The 14,916-nt window shown below is 42.5% G+C and overlaps 1 protein-coding gene across 5 annotated transcripts in view; it reads left to right on the top strand.

The window, feature by feature from the left end:
* Positions 1 to 1,907: 1,907 nt before the first annotated feature.
* C20H16orf87 (chromosome 20 C16orf87 homolog) overlaps positions 1,908 to 14,916 on the top strand; it is a 32,567-nt gene continuing 19,558 nt past the window's right edge. For 3 of the 5 annotated variants that reach the window (XM_045381395.3, XM_005591837.5, XM_045381396.3), the window contains exons 1-2: positions 1,908 to 2,080; positions 9,766 to 9,862. In XM_045381395.3, coding sequence (XP_045237330.1) covers positions 2,015 to 2,080; positions 9,766 to 9,862 — 163 coding nt within the window. In that variant the 5' untranslated portion in view covers positions 1,908 to 2,014. Of the gene's footprint in view, positions 2,081 to 9,765; positions 9,863 to 10,335; positions 10,386 to 12,388; positions 12,562 to 14,916 lie in introns of those variants that run through there. The other 2 variants (XM_074026732.1, XR_012428699.1) reach the window with 2 other exon arrangements.

Below are 14,916 nucleotides of genomic sequence, written 5' to 3'. Positions count from 1 at the left end.
TATTTAAAAGTAAGCTTACATTTTGCAGAGTTGTTTTTAACTCCCCCCTCCCCTTCCCTCCCGTCCCCTCCTCTCCCCTCCCCTTCCGACGAAGTCCGACTAGAGTGCAGTGGCGCGATCTCGGCTAACTGCAAGCTCCGCCTCCCGGGTTCACGCCATTCTCCGGCCTCAGCCTCCCGAGTAGCTGGGACTACAGGCGCCCGCCAACATACCCGGCTACTTTTTTGTATTTTTAGTAGAGACGGGGTTTCACTGTGTTAGCTAGCCTTGGCCTCCCGAAGTGCTGGGATTACAGGCGTGAGCCACCGCGCCCGGCCTTTTTTTTTTCTTTCCGAGACAGAGTCTCGCTCTGTCGCCCAGTCTGGAGTGCAGTGGTGCAATCTTGGCTCATTGCAACCTCCGCCTCCCAGGTTCAAGCGATTCTCGTGCCTCAGCCTCCCAAGTAGCTGGCATTACAGACGTGCACCACCGCACCTGGCTAATTTTTGTATTTTTACTAGAGATGGGGTTTCACCATGTTGGCCAAGCTGGTCTCGAACTCTCGTCCTCAGGTGATCCACCTGCCTAGGCCTCTCAAAGTGTTGGGATTACAGGCGTGAGCCACCGCGCCCGGCCTTTTTTTTTTTTTGGAGACAGGGTCTCCCACTATCACTCAGGCTAGAGTGCAGTGGCCGCAATCTCGGTTCTCTGAAGCCTCAACCTCATAAGCTCAAGCGATCCTCCCACTCCAGGCATGGGCCACCATGCTCAGCTAAATTTTTAAAATCTTTTACTTTTTGTAGAGATGGGGATCTCGCTATGTTGCCCAGCGTGGTCTCGAACTCCTGGGCTTAAGTGATCCGCCCGCCTGGGTTTCCCACAGTGCTGGGATTACAGGCGTGAGCCATTGCCCCCGGCCTCGAATAATTTATTTAATGTTAATTTAGTAAGTATCAGTCACGGACAGATTGGAAAAAGAAAAACAACTGATCCCTCCTCTTGATAGTGAGTAGCACTGGTTTACACAGCTAGGCTGCTCCTTGAAGGCTGACACTGCATTTTATTCAAATTTTCCTGACAGTGGGACTTAGGCAATTATATATTGAATAAATAAATAAATTTTCACTCTGCTGCTAGGTCCAATGCTCTCATAAAATGTCTATCATAATTCCTCAACGATTAGCCTTGGTAACATCTACTGAAGTTTTTTTGTTTGCTTTTTTTTTCTTTTGAGACGGAGTCTTGCTCTGTCGCCCGGGCTGGAGTGCAGTGGCGCGATCTCGGCTCACTGCAAGCTCCGCCTCTCGGGTTCACGCCATTCTTCTGTCTCAGCCTCCCGAGGAGCTGGGACTACAGGCGTCCGCCACCACGCCCGGCTAATTTTTTGTATTTTTAGTAGAGACAGGGTTTCACCGTGTTAGCCAGGATGGTCTCGATCTCCTGACCTCGTGATCCGCCCGCCTCGGCCTCCCAAAGTGCCGGGAGTACAGGCATGAGCCACCGCGCCCAGCCTACTGAAGTTTATTAAATGCCAGGATCCACGCTACGCCCTTCACCATTCATTCCCCAGCCTTCGCTCCCACTTTCTCGTTCCATGGGGAGGGGGCGTGCCCAGCACTACGGCCCGTCCTACCTGTGCCTTCGTTGGTCGAGCTCGACGCCCGTTACTGCCGAGTCCCGCCCAGGCCTTGCCCCCTCGTAGTCGGCCAGGCCGAGAGGAGGCGTGGCCACTGCCGCGCCGGGGCGCTCCGGGAGGTCTCTTCTCCTCCAGTGATACTCTGGGCGAGCTCGCGGGCGAGCTGTGGGTCGCAAGTCGTAGCGGGAGCGCGTGTCGCTGTCCCCAGGAGCCGCCAGCCGACGCCCCGCCCCGCCCCCTTGGCGCGCAGGTTCCGCGCGAGCTCGCGCACGCGCGCGCGCGCGCACCCGCCAGAGGCTTGGTGAGGCTTGCGGGGACGGGGCGGCCGGAGGCCGGGCTGCCGAAGTGCGAGGGGAGGAGCCCGAGCCGTCGCTGCCGCCGCCGCTGAGGTAGAGGAGCATGTCTGCAACTCGAGCCAAGAAAGTGAAGATGGCCACCAAATCATGCCCCGAGTGCGACCAACAGGTGGGTGCTGGGGGCCGGGCGCGCGGGCGGGCGGCAGTGGCTTGGCGGCCGTTGCCTGTGGAGGGGGACCTCGCCGGGCTCTCGGTGGCTGAGCGGTGGGCAGGTCCTTGGGCCCGGCCGCGGCGGCGGCGGTGGGGGTCCGGGGCCGGTCGGGCTGCACCGAGGGGTTTCGCGGGAAGAGCCCGGGGCCGTGGCCAGCCAGTATCCGCCTGGCGGCGGCCAGACAACCGAGCCCCTCCTGCTGTGTCCCGGCAGCTGGGGGAGCACGCCTGTGGTGGGCTCATTGGGCGGCTGTCTGGCGCCCCAGACTCTTCTCGCCGGCGGCGGTGACAGCGGTGGGAGCCTGCGGGCTGCAGCCCCGGCGAGAGGGCGCCGTGCGCCCGCCTCCCAGGCCAGGCCCTGGCTCCGAGAGCCCCTCCTGCGGCCCGGGCGGCTTTGTTCCCGGTTCCGACGGGTGCGGGGCTCCCCCAAAACGGCGCCTCAGCGACCGGGGCGGGCGCCTGAGTGGGACAAAGCGGGCCGCGTGTAATGATTTTGAGTTTCGGCGAATTTGGAGATTTTTTTTTCCCCTCCTCACGTATTTATTATATTTTTGCTGTGCAATCGCGAATCCTGCATTTACGTTGTTTTTAATGGTTCATGATTGAATAAGGCCCCCGTTTAAGCCCTTCCTCCTTTTTGGGCGCTCGTTACTTCCCCACCCCTCGCAGTATCCACTGTTACAAATTTGGCCTGTCTGCTTCTAGATCTATATCTCTGTCTCTCTCTGTCTCTCTCTCCCTCCCTCTCTCTCTATCTGGTTTCTTGAATTTGAAACGATTCCTTTCTACATTGAGTTCATGGTGTAATAGTTGTAATTTAAACATCTCATTTCAGTGTTCTCTGTGTTGAAGCGTGTCTCAATTCTTTACTGGAATAATAGACATTCCTTTAAGCCTTAACATCGAATGAGTTAAAACTCCTTCAATTAAAAGCATTCGTAAGGCCCTCATTTGTTACCAGCGTGTAGATCTGGGTGTGTTTTTTCCTTTTCCACTGAGTGAATTTTTTCAAAATGACTACCTTTCTCGCCTCCCCTCCCCCCCGCCTTTTTAAATTTTTTTAAATCAAGAGTAATTTGAAATGGCTGGTGACTTTTTAATAAGCTGACTTTAGTGCATTTTTCAAGGATAATTCTTGTAGGTTTTTCAAATCTTGTAACAGAAAACATGTTACATGTTTTATTAAGTATCCTTTATGGGCTGTAGTACAAACGCTCATCAGAAAAAGGTTGTGCAAGAAATACAGTGTAGGAGCTATGCCAGTATGCAGTATAAAAACAGTTTAGTCATGTTTTCCAAAGAGTTACTTTCATTCTTACTACTAAACTAAATTTGTTAAATTTTGACAAAACTGGTCTTTGCGATATGACTCTTTGTGGGAGATTATTTCAGTGTTTAAATCATTTCCAATTATTCCAGTTAATTGTGTAGAAGTATAAGGTTTACATGGGGTATGCGTTATGCATTCCAGTTTCTGTAAGGCACAAGTATTTGCAAATCCTGACTTCGTTCTAATTGGCATAAAGCAACCTTTTGGGAAAAATAGCCAGTTTTTTATGACTATTTTTATATAAAAGAGCAAAGGATACTAAACTTATAGGAGTTTCTGAAAAACTGTTCAACAAAACAGGATCAGTGTTTTATTTGGAAAGATCACATTCATTTTATTATACACCCCCTTCCCCATATTTATTCTTTCATATAAAATCAGCTTTCCCAGCTTTGGCTGTAATAACAAAATACCATAGACTGGGTGGCTTAAACAACAGAAATTTATTTTCTCACAGTTCTGGAGGCTGGAAGTCCAAGATAATGGTGCAAGCATGGTTATGTTCTGGTGAGGGCTCTCTTCTTGGCTTGCAGATGGCTGTCTTCTTGGTGGCCTCACATGGCGGAGAGAGGGTCAAGCTCTCTCCCTTTTCTTTTTTTTTTTTTTTTTTTTTTGAGAGGGAGTCTTGCTCTGTCGCCCGGGCTGGAGTGCAGTGGCCGAATCTCAGCTCACTGCAAGCTCCGCCTCCCAGGTTTACGCCATTCTCCTGCCTCAGCCTCCCGAGTAGCTGGGACTACAGGCGCCCGCCACCTCGCCCAGCTAGTTTTTTGTATTTTTTAGTAGAGACGGGGTTTCACTGTGTTAGCCAGGATGGTCTCGATCTCCTGACCTCGTGATCCGCCCATCTCGGCCTCCCAAAGTGCTGGGATTACAGGCTTGAGCCACCGCGCCCGGCCTCCCTTTTCATAAAAGGTCTCTAATCACATCATGAGGGCCCCACCCTCATGACTTAATTTAAATCTAATTATCTCTCAAAGGCCCCATCTCCAAATACCATCACATTGGGGTTAAGGCTTCAATATATGAATTTGGGTATGTGGGGGGCGCATAATTCTGCCCATAGCAAGCTAGTACGTAATTTAATGAGTTGGTTTGTTTTGTCCTTTATTCCAAATACTTAAGTGAATATAACGTGTATAAGGACTAATTAAAACTTTTGGTGATATGAACCTGATGTGAAAAAATAATGGATTAATTTTAGCTTTCTAATTTAAAAGTACTGGCTTCTTTTAGTTACAAACCAGAATATGGTTATAATCTAGAAAGCCATTTTCTAAACATTAGATTACTGCTATGATTCTAAGTTGCCTAAAAAACATTAAATTAGAATTTAGGTATAGTTTATAAACATAAATGTAAAATCTTTAAATTTGAGATTTCCCAGTTGATTAGATTTACTTGTGTGTGTGTGCGTAAGTTTGAAAGACTGGTACAGAGATCAGCAAACAAGAAAAAGCTAGATTATCAACTGCTTTGTAACATCTCCTTTGCAGGCTTCTGTTGAACATATCATTCTAAAACATATTAAACCACAATACTTTTATTTTCAAGGGGTTTCATATCCATCAGTCACTCAAAATCACTGAGCTATTTTGTGTGCAGTGGTACTCAAGATTCTTGTCAGTTTTCTGGTATCTTTTGTGTATGCTTCTGTTTTTGTCTTTGTTTTTTAAAAAAATAGAGCAGCTTTTTTTTAATTTAAAGGAAATTTTATGTGATGGATAGCAAATATGTCTGGTATAAGTTCCTTTGGTTCTCTCAGTAATAAAGAATCTAAATGAGTTATCTGTAATGTAATTATTTTAGAGCTTTTAAAAAATCAGTTAAATGGCGTGCGCAGTGGCTCACACCTGTAATCCCAATACTTTGGGAGGCAGAGGCTAGTGGATCACGAGGTCAGGAGTTCCAGACCATCTTGGCTAACACGGTGAAACACCATCTCTACTAAAAAATTAGCTGGGCGTGGTGGCATGCACCTGTAGCCCCAGCTACTGGGGAGGCTGAGGCAGGAGAATTGCTTGAACCTGGGAGGCAGAGGTTGCAGTGAGCCAAGATCGCACCACCGTACTCCAGCCTGGGCGACAGAGACTCCGTCTCAAAAAAAAAAAAAAAAAAAAAGGTGAAAAATCAGTGAAACACTATAGGACGAGATTTTTTTTTTTTTTTTTTTTTTTTTTTTCAGATTTAAAAAATCCAGGCCAGGCACGGTGGCTCACACCTGTAATCCCAACACTTTGGAAGGCCGAGGCGGGTGGATCACCTGAGGTCAGGAGTTCGAGACCAGCCTGGCCAACATGGTGAAAACCTGTCTCTACTAAAAATACAAAAATTAGCCGGGCATGGTGGCAGGCACCTGTAAACTTCATCTCAAAAAAAATAAAAAAATAAAAATAAAAATATCTGTTTTACTTGTAAAACATACAAACAACCTAAATCTTTCTTTCAAAAAGTGAATACCCAGTAAACTAGCAGTAAACAATACTTTGAATATTTTCTTTTTTTTTTTTTTTTTTTTTTGAGACGGAGTCTTGCTCTGTCACCCAGGCTGGAGTGCAGTGGCCGGATCTCAGCTCACTGCAAGCTCCTCCTCTCGGGTTCACGCCATTCTCCTGCCTCAGCCTCCCGAGTAGCTGGGACTACAGGCACCCGCCACTTCGCCCGGCTAGTTTTTTGTATTTTTTAGTAGAGACGGGGTTTCACCGTGTTAGCCAGGATGGTCTCGATCTCCTGACCTCATGATCCGCCCGTCTCGGCCTCCCAAAGTGCTGGGATTACAGGCTTGAGCCACCGCGCCCAGCCTGAATATTTTCTTTCCTTTTAAAATCCTGAAAGTATAACATTAGAATTTCATTACTGTTGTGTTTATCAACTGAAATGTAAAGAAACTTTAGTGTGTTTGTTTAAAATCTAAATTATACTATAATTAATGAAATGAGGTTAATATTACTGAAGTTGTCCAACCTATTTGATAATTGTTTTTACAGGATCTAGGGTGGTGATGGTGGTGGTGGTGTGTTTGTTTGTTTGTTTTTCCAGGGCAGAGGTTGTGGGGAAGGAACTTTTTATTTTAAACAGGATGATAGAATGAATTAACTCTGGCACATGAAGGTTTATTGAGCATAAAACACTTTCATTTGTGGATGAAAATCAACCTATCACTTGAGTTAGTGTTTGTGCATTCTGGGTCCCAAAGCCAAATGTACATTTCTCATCTAACTGCAACACTGTTAATTCTGGATATGGATTGATATGATGTTCTTTTGTATAAGACTGAAACCCAAATTCAAATTTATTGAGTTTCAGTAGCTGGAAGAAAATGCTTGCTGATTAGGAAAGGAGCTGTTGAGTAAGAATATGCATTTGTGTATTTTGGATAGCATTAATTTAAAACAATTTACATTACTGTGGATGCCCTTAATAATATGTTTAGGTGTAAATGAAATGAGTCAGTGCCTTTGAGCTTGGTTTATATGAAGATATGAAATTTGAAAAAATGGCAGACATCTCTTTTAGACAGATTTTACACTATTTAAAAAATGTAACTTTTTTTGGTTGTGATTTGAAGGGATCTCATCACATTCTTAACAAAGCAAGCTGTTAGACAAATCTGGAGTTTGATTATTTTTATTGATTTCTGTGCTATTTTTCTTAAATACAAACTGGAGATCCTTTGTTCAATGTTTTTATACAAAGAAAAGGAATTCTTCTGCCAAAATTTCAATTTAGCTCAATTAGATCAAGTATTTAGATTTTGTAAGATGAGGCATTCTGTACAGACATAGATAAAAAGCTTCAGCAGAACAACTGCCAAATGGGGGAATTTATCTTACAAAGAAAATTGAAATTTTCTTACTGTAATTATTCTGTAAATACTTTTTCGTCAAGATTAGTTTCAGACTTTTGGTGAACAAGTCTTGATTCCAAGGATTGTTAACTTTGATATGGGTGAAATGATTATGGGGAAAACTAAAAAATTTTTTCAATGATTTTCAGTAGCACTTGGCTTAAAAAACAGTTACAAGTTTGGAGTAGAGAAAGAAAATTTACGTATTTTGCAGATTTGGAAGCAGAAGCTTGAAGATCTTAAATATCTTGTCCAGAGTCATTTCTGGAACTAAGATATAAGATTCTGGATCTAAATTCCTACTTTCTCCTACATTCTCTTTTTTTATGTCAGTATACTTTTGCCTCTCAAACTGGTTGTTGTTAGAAAGAATAAGACCTAATATTTGATAGTACAACAGGGGGATTATAGTCAATAATTTTTTTTTTGAGACGGAGTCTTGCTTATGTTGCCCAGGCTGGAGTGCAATGGTGCGATCTTGGCTCACTGCAACCAACCTCTGCCTCCCGGGTTCAAGCGATTCTCCTGCCTCAGCCTCCCAGGTAGTTGGGATTATAGGCATGCGCCACGATGCCCGGCTAATTTTGTATTTTTTTTTTTTTAGTAGGGACAGAGTTTCACCATGTTGGTCAGGCTGGTCTCAAACTCCTGACCTCAAGTGATCCACCTGCCTCGGCCTCCCAACAGGTGTGAGCCACCGCGCCCAGTCCTATAGTCAGTAATAATTTAATTGTACATTTAAAAATAACTTTAAGGCCGGGCGCGGTGGCTTAAGCCTGTAATCCCAGCACTTTGGGAGGCCGAGACGGGCGGATCACGAGGTCAGGAGATCGAGACCATCCTGGCTAACATGGTGAAACGCCGTCTCTACTAAAACATACAAAAAACTAGCCGGGCGAGGTGGCGGGCGCCTGTAGTCCCAGCTACGCGGGAGGCTGAGCCAGGAGAATGGCGTGAACCTGGGAGGCGGAGCTTGCAGTGAGCTGAGATCTGGCCACTGCACTCTAGCCTGGGTGACAAAGCAAGACTCCGTCTCAAAAAAAAAAAAAAACAAAAACAAAAACAAAACTTTAAAAGTGTAGATTATTTGTAACACAAAGGATGAACGTGTGATTCATGATGTGATTGTTAGGCACTACATGTCTGTGTTAGTGTACCCCATAAACATGTACACCTACTATCTACCCACAACAATTTAAGAAAAAACTGGTTGCTGTAAACTATTCTTTATTCTTTTTTGTCAGTAGTAGTTGATATCTTCTCCTCTCATGTTAGAATCCTGAGTTATTTTCACTTCTTCCCACTTTTTTTTTTTTTTTTTTTTGAGACGGAGTCTCGCTCTGTCACCCAGGCTGGAGTGCAGTGGCCGGATCTCAGCTCACTGCAAGCTCCTCCTCTCGGGTTCACGCCATTCTCCTGCCTCAGCCTCCCGAGTAGCTGGGACTACAGGCACCCGCCACTTCGCCCGGCTAGTTTTTTGTATTTTTTAGTAGAGACGGGGTTTCACCGTATTAGCCAGGATGGTCTCGATCTCCTGACCTCATGATCCGCCCGTCTCGGCCTCCCAAAGTGCTGGGATTACAGGCTTGAGCCACCGCGCCCGGCCATTCTTCCCACTTTTTCACCAGTCATCAGTTTGGGCCTTTGTCTGTTTTTCTTGCCTTTGAAACTCTGGCAGATCTACCTTTTTCCATTTCCATTCTTACTATTCCACTTGGTCCTTCATAATCTTTTACCAGGGTTACTTTAATGACTTCCTGTCCACTCACCCTTTTCAAATTTGTTCTATACCATAAAATGCTGTCAAACTAACCTTTTAGGAAATGCTACCTTTTTTTCCACATACTTCCCCTTGCTCTGACCCTATTACAGTTTTCTATAGGTCGCTCACATCAGTGCATATTTAATATGCATTTATTTTTTATGGTGTTGGTATGGTCCTCATGGTTTTGTTAAGCAGTAGAAGAATATGAATATCAGGCCGGGCGTGGTGGCTCACTCCTATAATCCTAGCACTTTGGGAGGCTGAGGCGGGCAGATCACGAGGTGAGGAGTTCAAGACCAACCTGGCCAATATGGTAAAACCCTGTCTCTACTAAAAATATAAAAATTAGCTGGGCATGGTGGCGGGTGCCTGTAGTCTCAGCTACTTGGGAGGCTGAGGCAGAAGAATCACTTGAACCCGGGAGGCAGAGGTTGCAGTGAGCCTAGATCATGCCACTGCACTCCAGCCTGGGTGACAGAGTGAGACTCCGTCCCCCCAAAAAAAAAAAAAAGAAAAAAGAGAATGTGAATATCTATGTGATATGATACTCATCTCAGACAATTTGTTGTAAGGAGTTGGGGTTTAAATAAATACGTGATTCCTACTTCAAGTAATTTATCATTCATTTGAGGAGACCATATAGACACTGAGAAATTTAACAATAGAAAAATAGTAATAATATGTATTTTTCTTTTTTTCCTACAGGTTCCTGTTGCATGTAAATCATGTCCCTGTGGTTACATATTTATTAGCAGAAAACTTTTAAATGCAAAACACTCAGAGAAATCACCACCTTCTACAGGTAATTGTGAGTTTAATACCTTTTTAGCTTTTTGATGTAGAAATACAAAGTTAATTTTTGTGAATTTACTATTTACATTTTTTTGTTGAAGTTAAAAGTTTAAATCTATTAAAGTGTCTTTGACTTTTATTAACTATTGGAATTAGTTTATGACATTGGTTTCATGTGTATTGCATTTAAATGTTAAGTCGCTTACAACCTGATAACGCTTGTAACAAATTATTTATTTTTGAAGTCGGAGAACCATTGATGGGTTTTAGCAAGTGACCTGATCTGATAGACAAACTTAAAAAAAATAGTTTTAGTAATAATTGACATTGAGTAAATTGGATGTATTTGAAGTGCACAGTTTGATAAGTTTTGACATATGTATATACCAGTTAATCACCACAATCAATATTATGAACATTCATCAGTTTCATAAGTGTCCTAGTTCCCATTGTAATCCCTCCTTCCTGCTACCTCCACTCTAGGTAACCACAGATCTTCCTTCTGTCACTGTTCATATAAATGGAATCATACAGTATGTACTCTTTTTTGCCTGGTTTCTTTCACTGAGTGTAATTATTTAGGATTCAGCCATGTTGTATGTACCAATAAGAGTTCATTCCTTTTTATTGCTTAGTAGGAGTCTTTGTATGGAGATTTGTTTATCCATTTTCCTGTTGATGGACGTTTGAGTTTTTTCTCTTACAATGCTGGTAAAATTTGCAGCAACTTTAAAGTTTTGTTTTTTTTTTTTAAACTAGTGACCATTGAAAAATATAACTTGGTTTTGGTATGAAAAACGTTTTTAGACATGTTGGCTATATTTTACAGTTCCCTGACTGAGGATATCCAAAAAATGATTTTGTTTGAATTTGTTGCTTTTCCATTAAAATAGACAAATTGGATTTGTTCAATAGACATATTTATTAATACTAAAAGATACAATTTTGTTACTTATGCTTGGCTAAAAGCAGACCTTCATACAGTGGTGACCTCGAAATAAGAGTAGGTTGATTACAAATACGTACTGAGCACCTGCTGTATGCTAGACACTGTTCCAAGCCTTGGGCACAAAGCATTGAATTCTACTGTTAAGGCAGATTTACTGCTGTCATGGAGCTTATATTCTTGTAGGTGGGAGATAGTGAACAAATATACAGAGAAAATGTAACCTTGTGATAAATGCTTTATAGTCCTATGAAGTGACTGGAAGGCTACTTCTGATTGGGTGGTTAGAGAAGGTCCCTCTGAGGAGGTGACATTTAAATGGAGTCTCAGTGGATAGAAGGGGCTAGCCATGATAAGGTCAGGGAGAAGAGCGTTCTTGACAGATGGCAATAGCAAGTGCAAAAGTTCTAAGGTTGGACAAAATTTTGTATATTTTAGGAACAAAAAGACCATTGTGATTGCAGTGTAGACAGTATGGTTAGAAGAGTGGAAGATGAGTTCAGAGGGCTAGGCAGAGGCTAGATTACTCTGATTGTAAACCAGAGTAAGAAGTTTGGGTTTTGTTTGTAAACTGTGAGGAGAAACTGTCCCTGAGATGGGGTGGGACAAAGTGAGGAGAAGATGGCATCCTCTGATTTGAGTTTTAGAAAGATCATTCCAGCTGCTGTGTAGAGAACAGTTTGTAGGGGTACAAATATGGAAGTGGATTATTGCAGTAGGTTAACTAAGGATACTGAGTTAGAGTGATTATAGTAGCAGATGATTCAATAATAATTTTTATTTATGTCTGAGAGGTTTATTTATCTTAGGTCTATATAGAAGTGGCGGGAAACTTGTTTAGTTCCATTTCTGTCACTGTTTCAGTTCTCTTCTAATCATGAGAATGAACATAATTCATTGGTTCTTAAAGGCGGTTGCTGGGTTGGCTGTATAGGATTCATCTAGAAGAGCTTGTTAAAAATGCATTTCTGGATCTTACTTTCTGAGAGTTTGGTTTAGATAAAGGAACCCTGAAATGATGATTCACTCAGTAGCTATTTTGGGGTGGCATGTCAGCTCAGTGCTGAGTTTCTAAAAATGAATTAAGACATGGTCCTTGTTCTTAGGGAGACAAAGTGCTTATTTTTTTTATTCAAGTATTTTTGAGTTCATTTTATGTACCAGTGATTCAGATGAGAAATGAGTTAAGAAACTCAACAAAGATAAAAGAAGGAACAGGGCCAGGCATGATGGCTTATGCCTGTAATTCCAGCATTTTGGGAGGCCGATGCAGTAGGATCACATCAGCCTGGGAAGTTGAGGCTGCAGTGAACTGTGATTGTACTGCTGTATTCTAGCCTGGGTGACAGAGTGAGACCTTGTGTAAAACAAAATGAATAAAAGAAGAAACAGATGATACAAGTGTTAATGAGTTGTTAAGTTTAACCAGTTAAACCACAGGGAAGAATTTAGAAGATTCCCAGATCTCTGACTTGGATTGCTAGTTAAAAGAGAATATAAGAGGGAAAACAAGCTGTGGGGGAAAGATGAAGAATTTAATTTTGGGTATAGAAACATCATCCATGTAGTTTTTTTTTTTTTTTTTTTCAGTTGGACATACAGTCTGCAGCCTCAGCTGCAGATAAAACTTTTGAGCCATCAGTGACTAGATGGTAGTTGTCATCATGGAAAATGGATGAGCTGGCACTGCAGAGTTTGTAAGTTAGGAAGAGGAAGGCATTCAGGGACTAAACTTTGACAGACACCAATTTTATAGACAGGTCAGATCAACTGAGAAGAAATGTCAGCCGTAGGAGAAAAACCAACAGCACAATGTCATATAAGTCGTGGCAATGAGTGAGTTTTTTTTTGTTGTTGTTTTTTTTTTTTTTTTTTTTTTTTGAGACGGAGTCTCGCTGTGTCTCCCAGGCTGGAGTGCAGTGGCTGATCTCGGCTCACTGCAAGCTCCGCCTCCCGGGTTCACGCTATTCTCCCGCCTCAGCCTCCCAAGTAGCTGAGACTACAGGCGCCCGCCACCACGCCCGGCTAGTTTTTTGTATTTTTAGTAGAGACGGGGTTTCACCATGTTAGCCAGGATAGTCTCGATCTCCTGACCTCGTGATCCACCCGCCTCGGCCTGCCAAAGTGCTAGGATTACAGGCTTGAGCCACCGCGCCCGGCCATGAGTGAGTTTTAAGAAGCAATTCATTATTATTTTATATTTGGAGTTTCCTGAGGTTTCCTTGTTTAATAAGAGTGGTCTTTTGACTTTGAAGTGAAGATGAAACATTGAAGCCCAGAAATCCCTGCAGGAGGAAGAATCAGCAGCAAAACCAAACCAGAAAGGAAGGAGAAACGTCAAGGATTGGCTGTGCCATAGAAACCACAGGAGGAAAAGATTTTAGGGAGAGGATTAAGAGTATTCAAAGCCTCAAAAACGGTTCGGTAGAGTACGGACATGGGGGTCAGAAAACCTGGCTTCAGATTCAAATTCTTTCCCTTTCTAAGCAACTTAGTTAACCTCCATGAGCAACTGTTGTTTGTTTATAAGATAGATTTATAGTACCGGTGTTAGAGGATTGAAGTGCGTATGAAAATGTCTAACATTTGCAAAGCATGTTAAGTTTTAGGTACTCAGTAATACTCGTTTTTACAATTAAATTTCTTAGAAATAAGGTTTGCCTTGGATAATCCCATAGTATGTAGGGCATTGAGAAGAGTTTAAGGTCACTACAATTTATCAAGTGCTTAGTGTTGTCAGTGAGATCTAGAACATTTCAGTTTTGAGGAAAGTAGTAGAGAATTAATAGAAGAAATGAAAATGTACACTATATATCTGAAAGATAACCAGCTTCATTAATTATCAGGGAAATGCAGTTGAAACGAAATGCCATTCTTTTTCCCACAGCTCACTTAAGTGTAAAGAATTTCTAATACTTTCATGAGTATGGCAAAATGGATAGTCTCATACTATTGGGAACAAAAATTGGTACAGCCTTTTTTGAGACCAGTGTTACCAGTAATTGTTAAAAGGTTTAAATACACATAGCCTAGAATGCAGAGCCTAGAATCAGTAGGTAGGTAGCCTAGAGAGCCTAATTGTTTATATACACAATTAAGCATTTACTAGGATTTTCAAGGCAACACTTTATAATAGCAGAAGGTTGTTAGTAAGCCAGATGTAATCAATAGGGGAATGGTTAAATTAAGTAACTAAATTATCTTTTAGTTACTAGTATGTGCTAGTTTGAAAGAATGATACAGATTTTATGTACTGAAACCGGGAAAGATCTCTAAAACATTGTTAATTTAAGAAAAAACTGCAAAACAGTACTTGAAGCATGAGCTTGTTTTTAAAACCCCACAAAATGATTTCTACATGTAGTATTAATAAGGAAATACATAAATGGATAGATAGGTAATTTTTTTTTTTGGAGACGAAGTCTCGCTCTGTTGCCCAGGCTGGAGTGCAGTGGCGCGATCTTGGCTCACTGCAAGCTCCGCTTCCCGGGTTCACGCCATTCTCCTGCCTCAGCCTCCCAAGTACCTGGGACTACAGGCGCCCGCCACCACACCCGGCTAATTTTTTGTATTTTTAGTAGAGACGGGGTTTCACCGTGTTAGCCAGGATGGTCTTGATCTCCTGACCTCGTGATCCACCCGCCTCGGCCTCCCAAAGTGCTGGGATTACAGGCGTGAGCCATCGCGCCTGGCCTAGATAGGTAATTATATAACAGGTAGAGTCAAGGAAGACTTGTTTGCATAAGTAGACATCTTTTTTAAAAAAGGACTATAATTAAAGCTCGTTGATTTAAAAAATAAAGCTATAAAAGATATTTTTAACATTTCACTAGGTTGAAAGCTCTTATTTAATTATTGTACACAGTTTGTGATGTGCAGGAAGAAAAGAATCTGTTAGGCTGACTAGATTTAGCTAGATATGAATTGTTTAAAACTCATGTTTTTCATAAATACTAATCAATTATACCTTCATAACATTCATAGAAATTAGGGAGGTGGTAGAGTAAAACTATATAGAACTTAATGTAGCTGAAAATATGTATATATAAGCAAAATCTATTATAGAAATTAATGAATCTTTTTTTGTTTTTTTGAGCGAGAGCTCTTGTTGCCCTGGC

Source organism: Macaca fascicularis, chromosome 20 (assembly GCF_037993035.2).
Source record: "Macaca fascicularis isolate 582-1 chromosome 20, T2T-MFA8v1.1".
Classification (NCBI taxonomy): Eukaryota; Metazoa; Chordata; class Mammalia; order Primates; family Cercopithecidae; genus Macaca; species Macaca fascicularis.
This window is presented reverse-complemented; position numbering and strand designations above follow the sequence as displayed.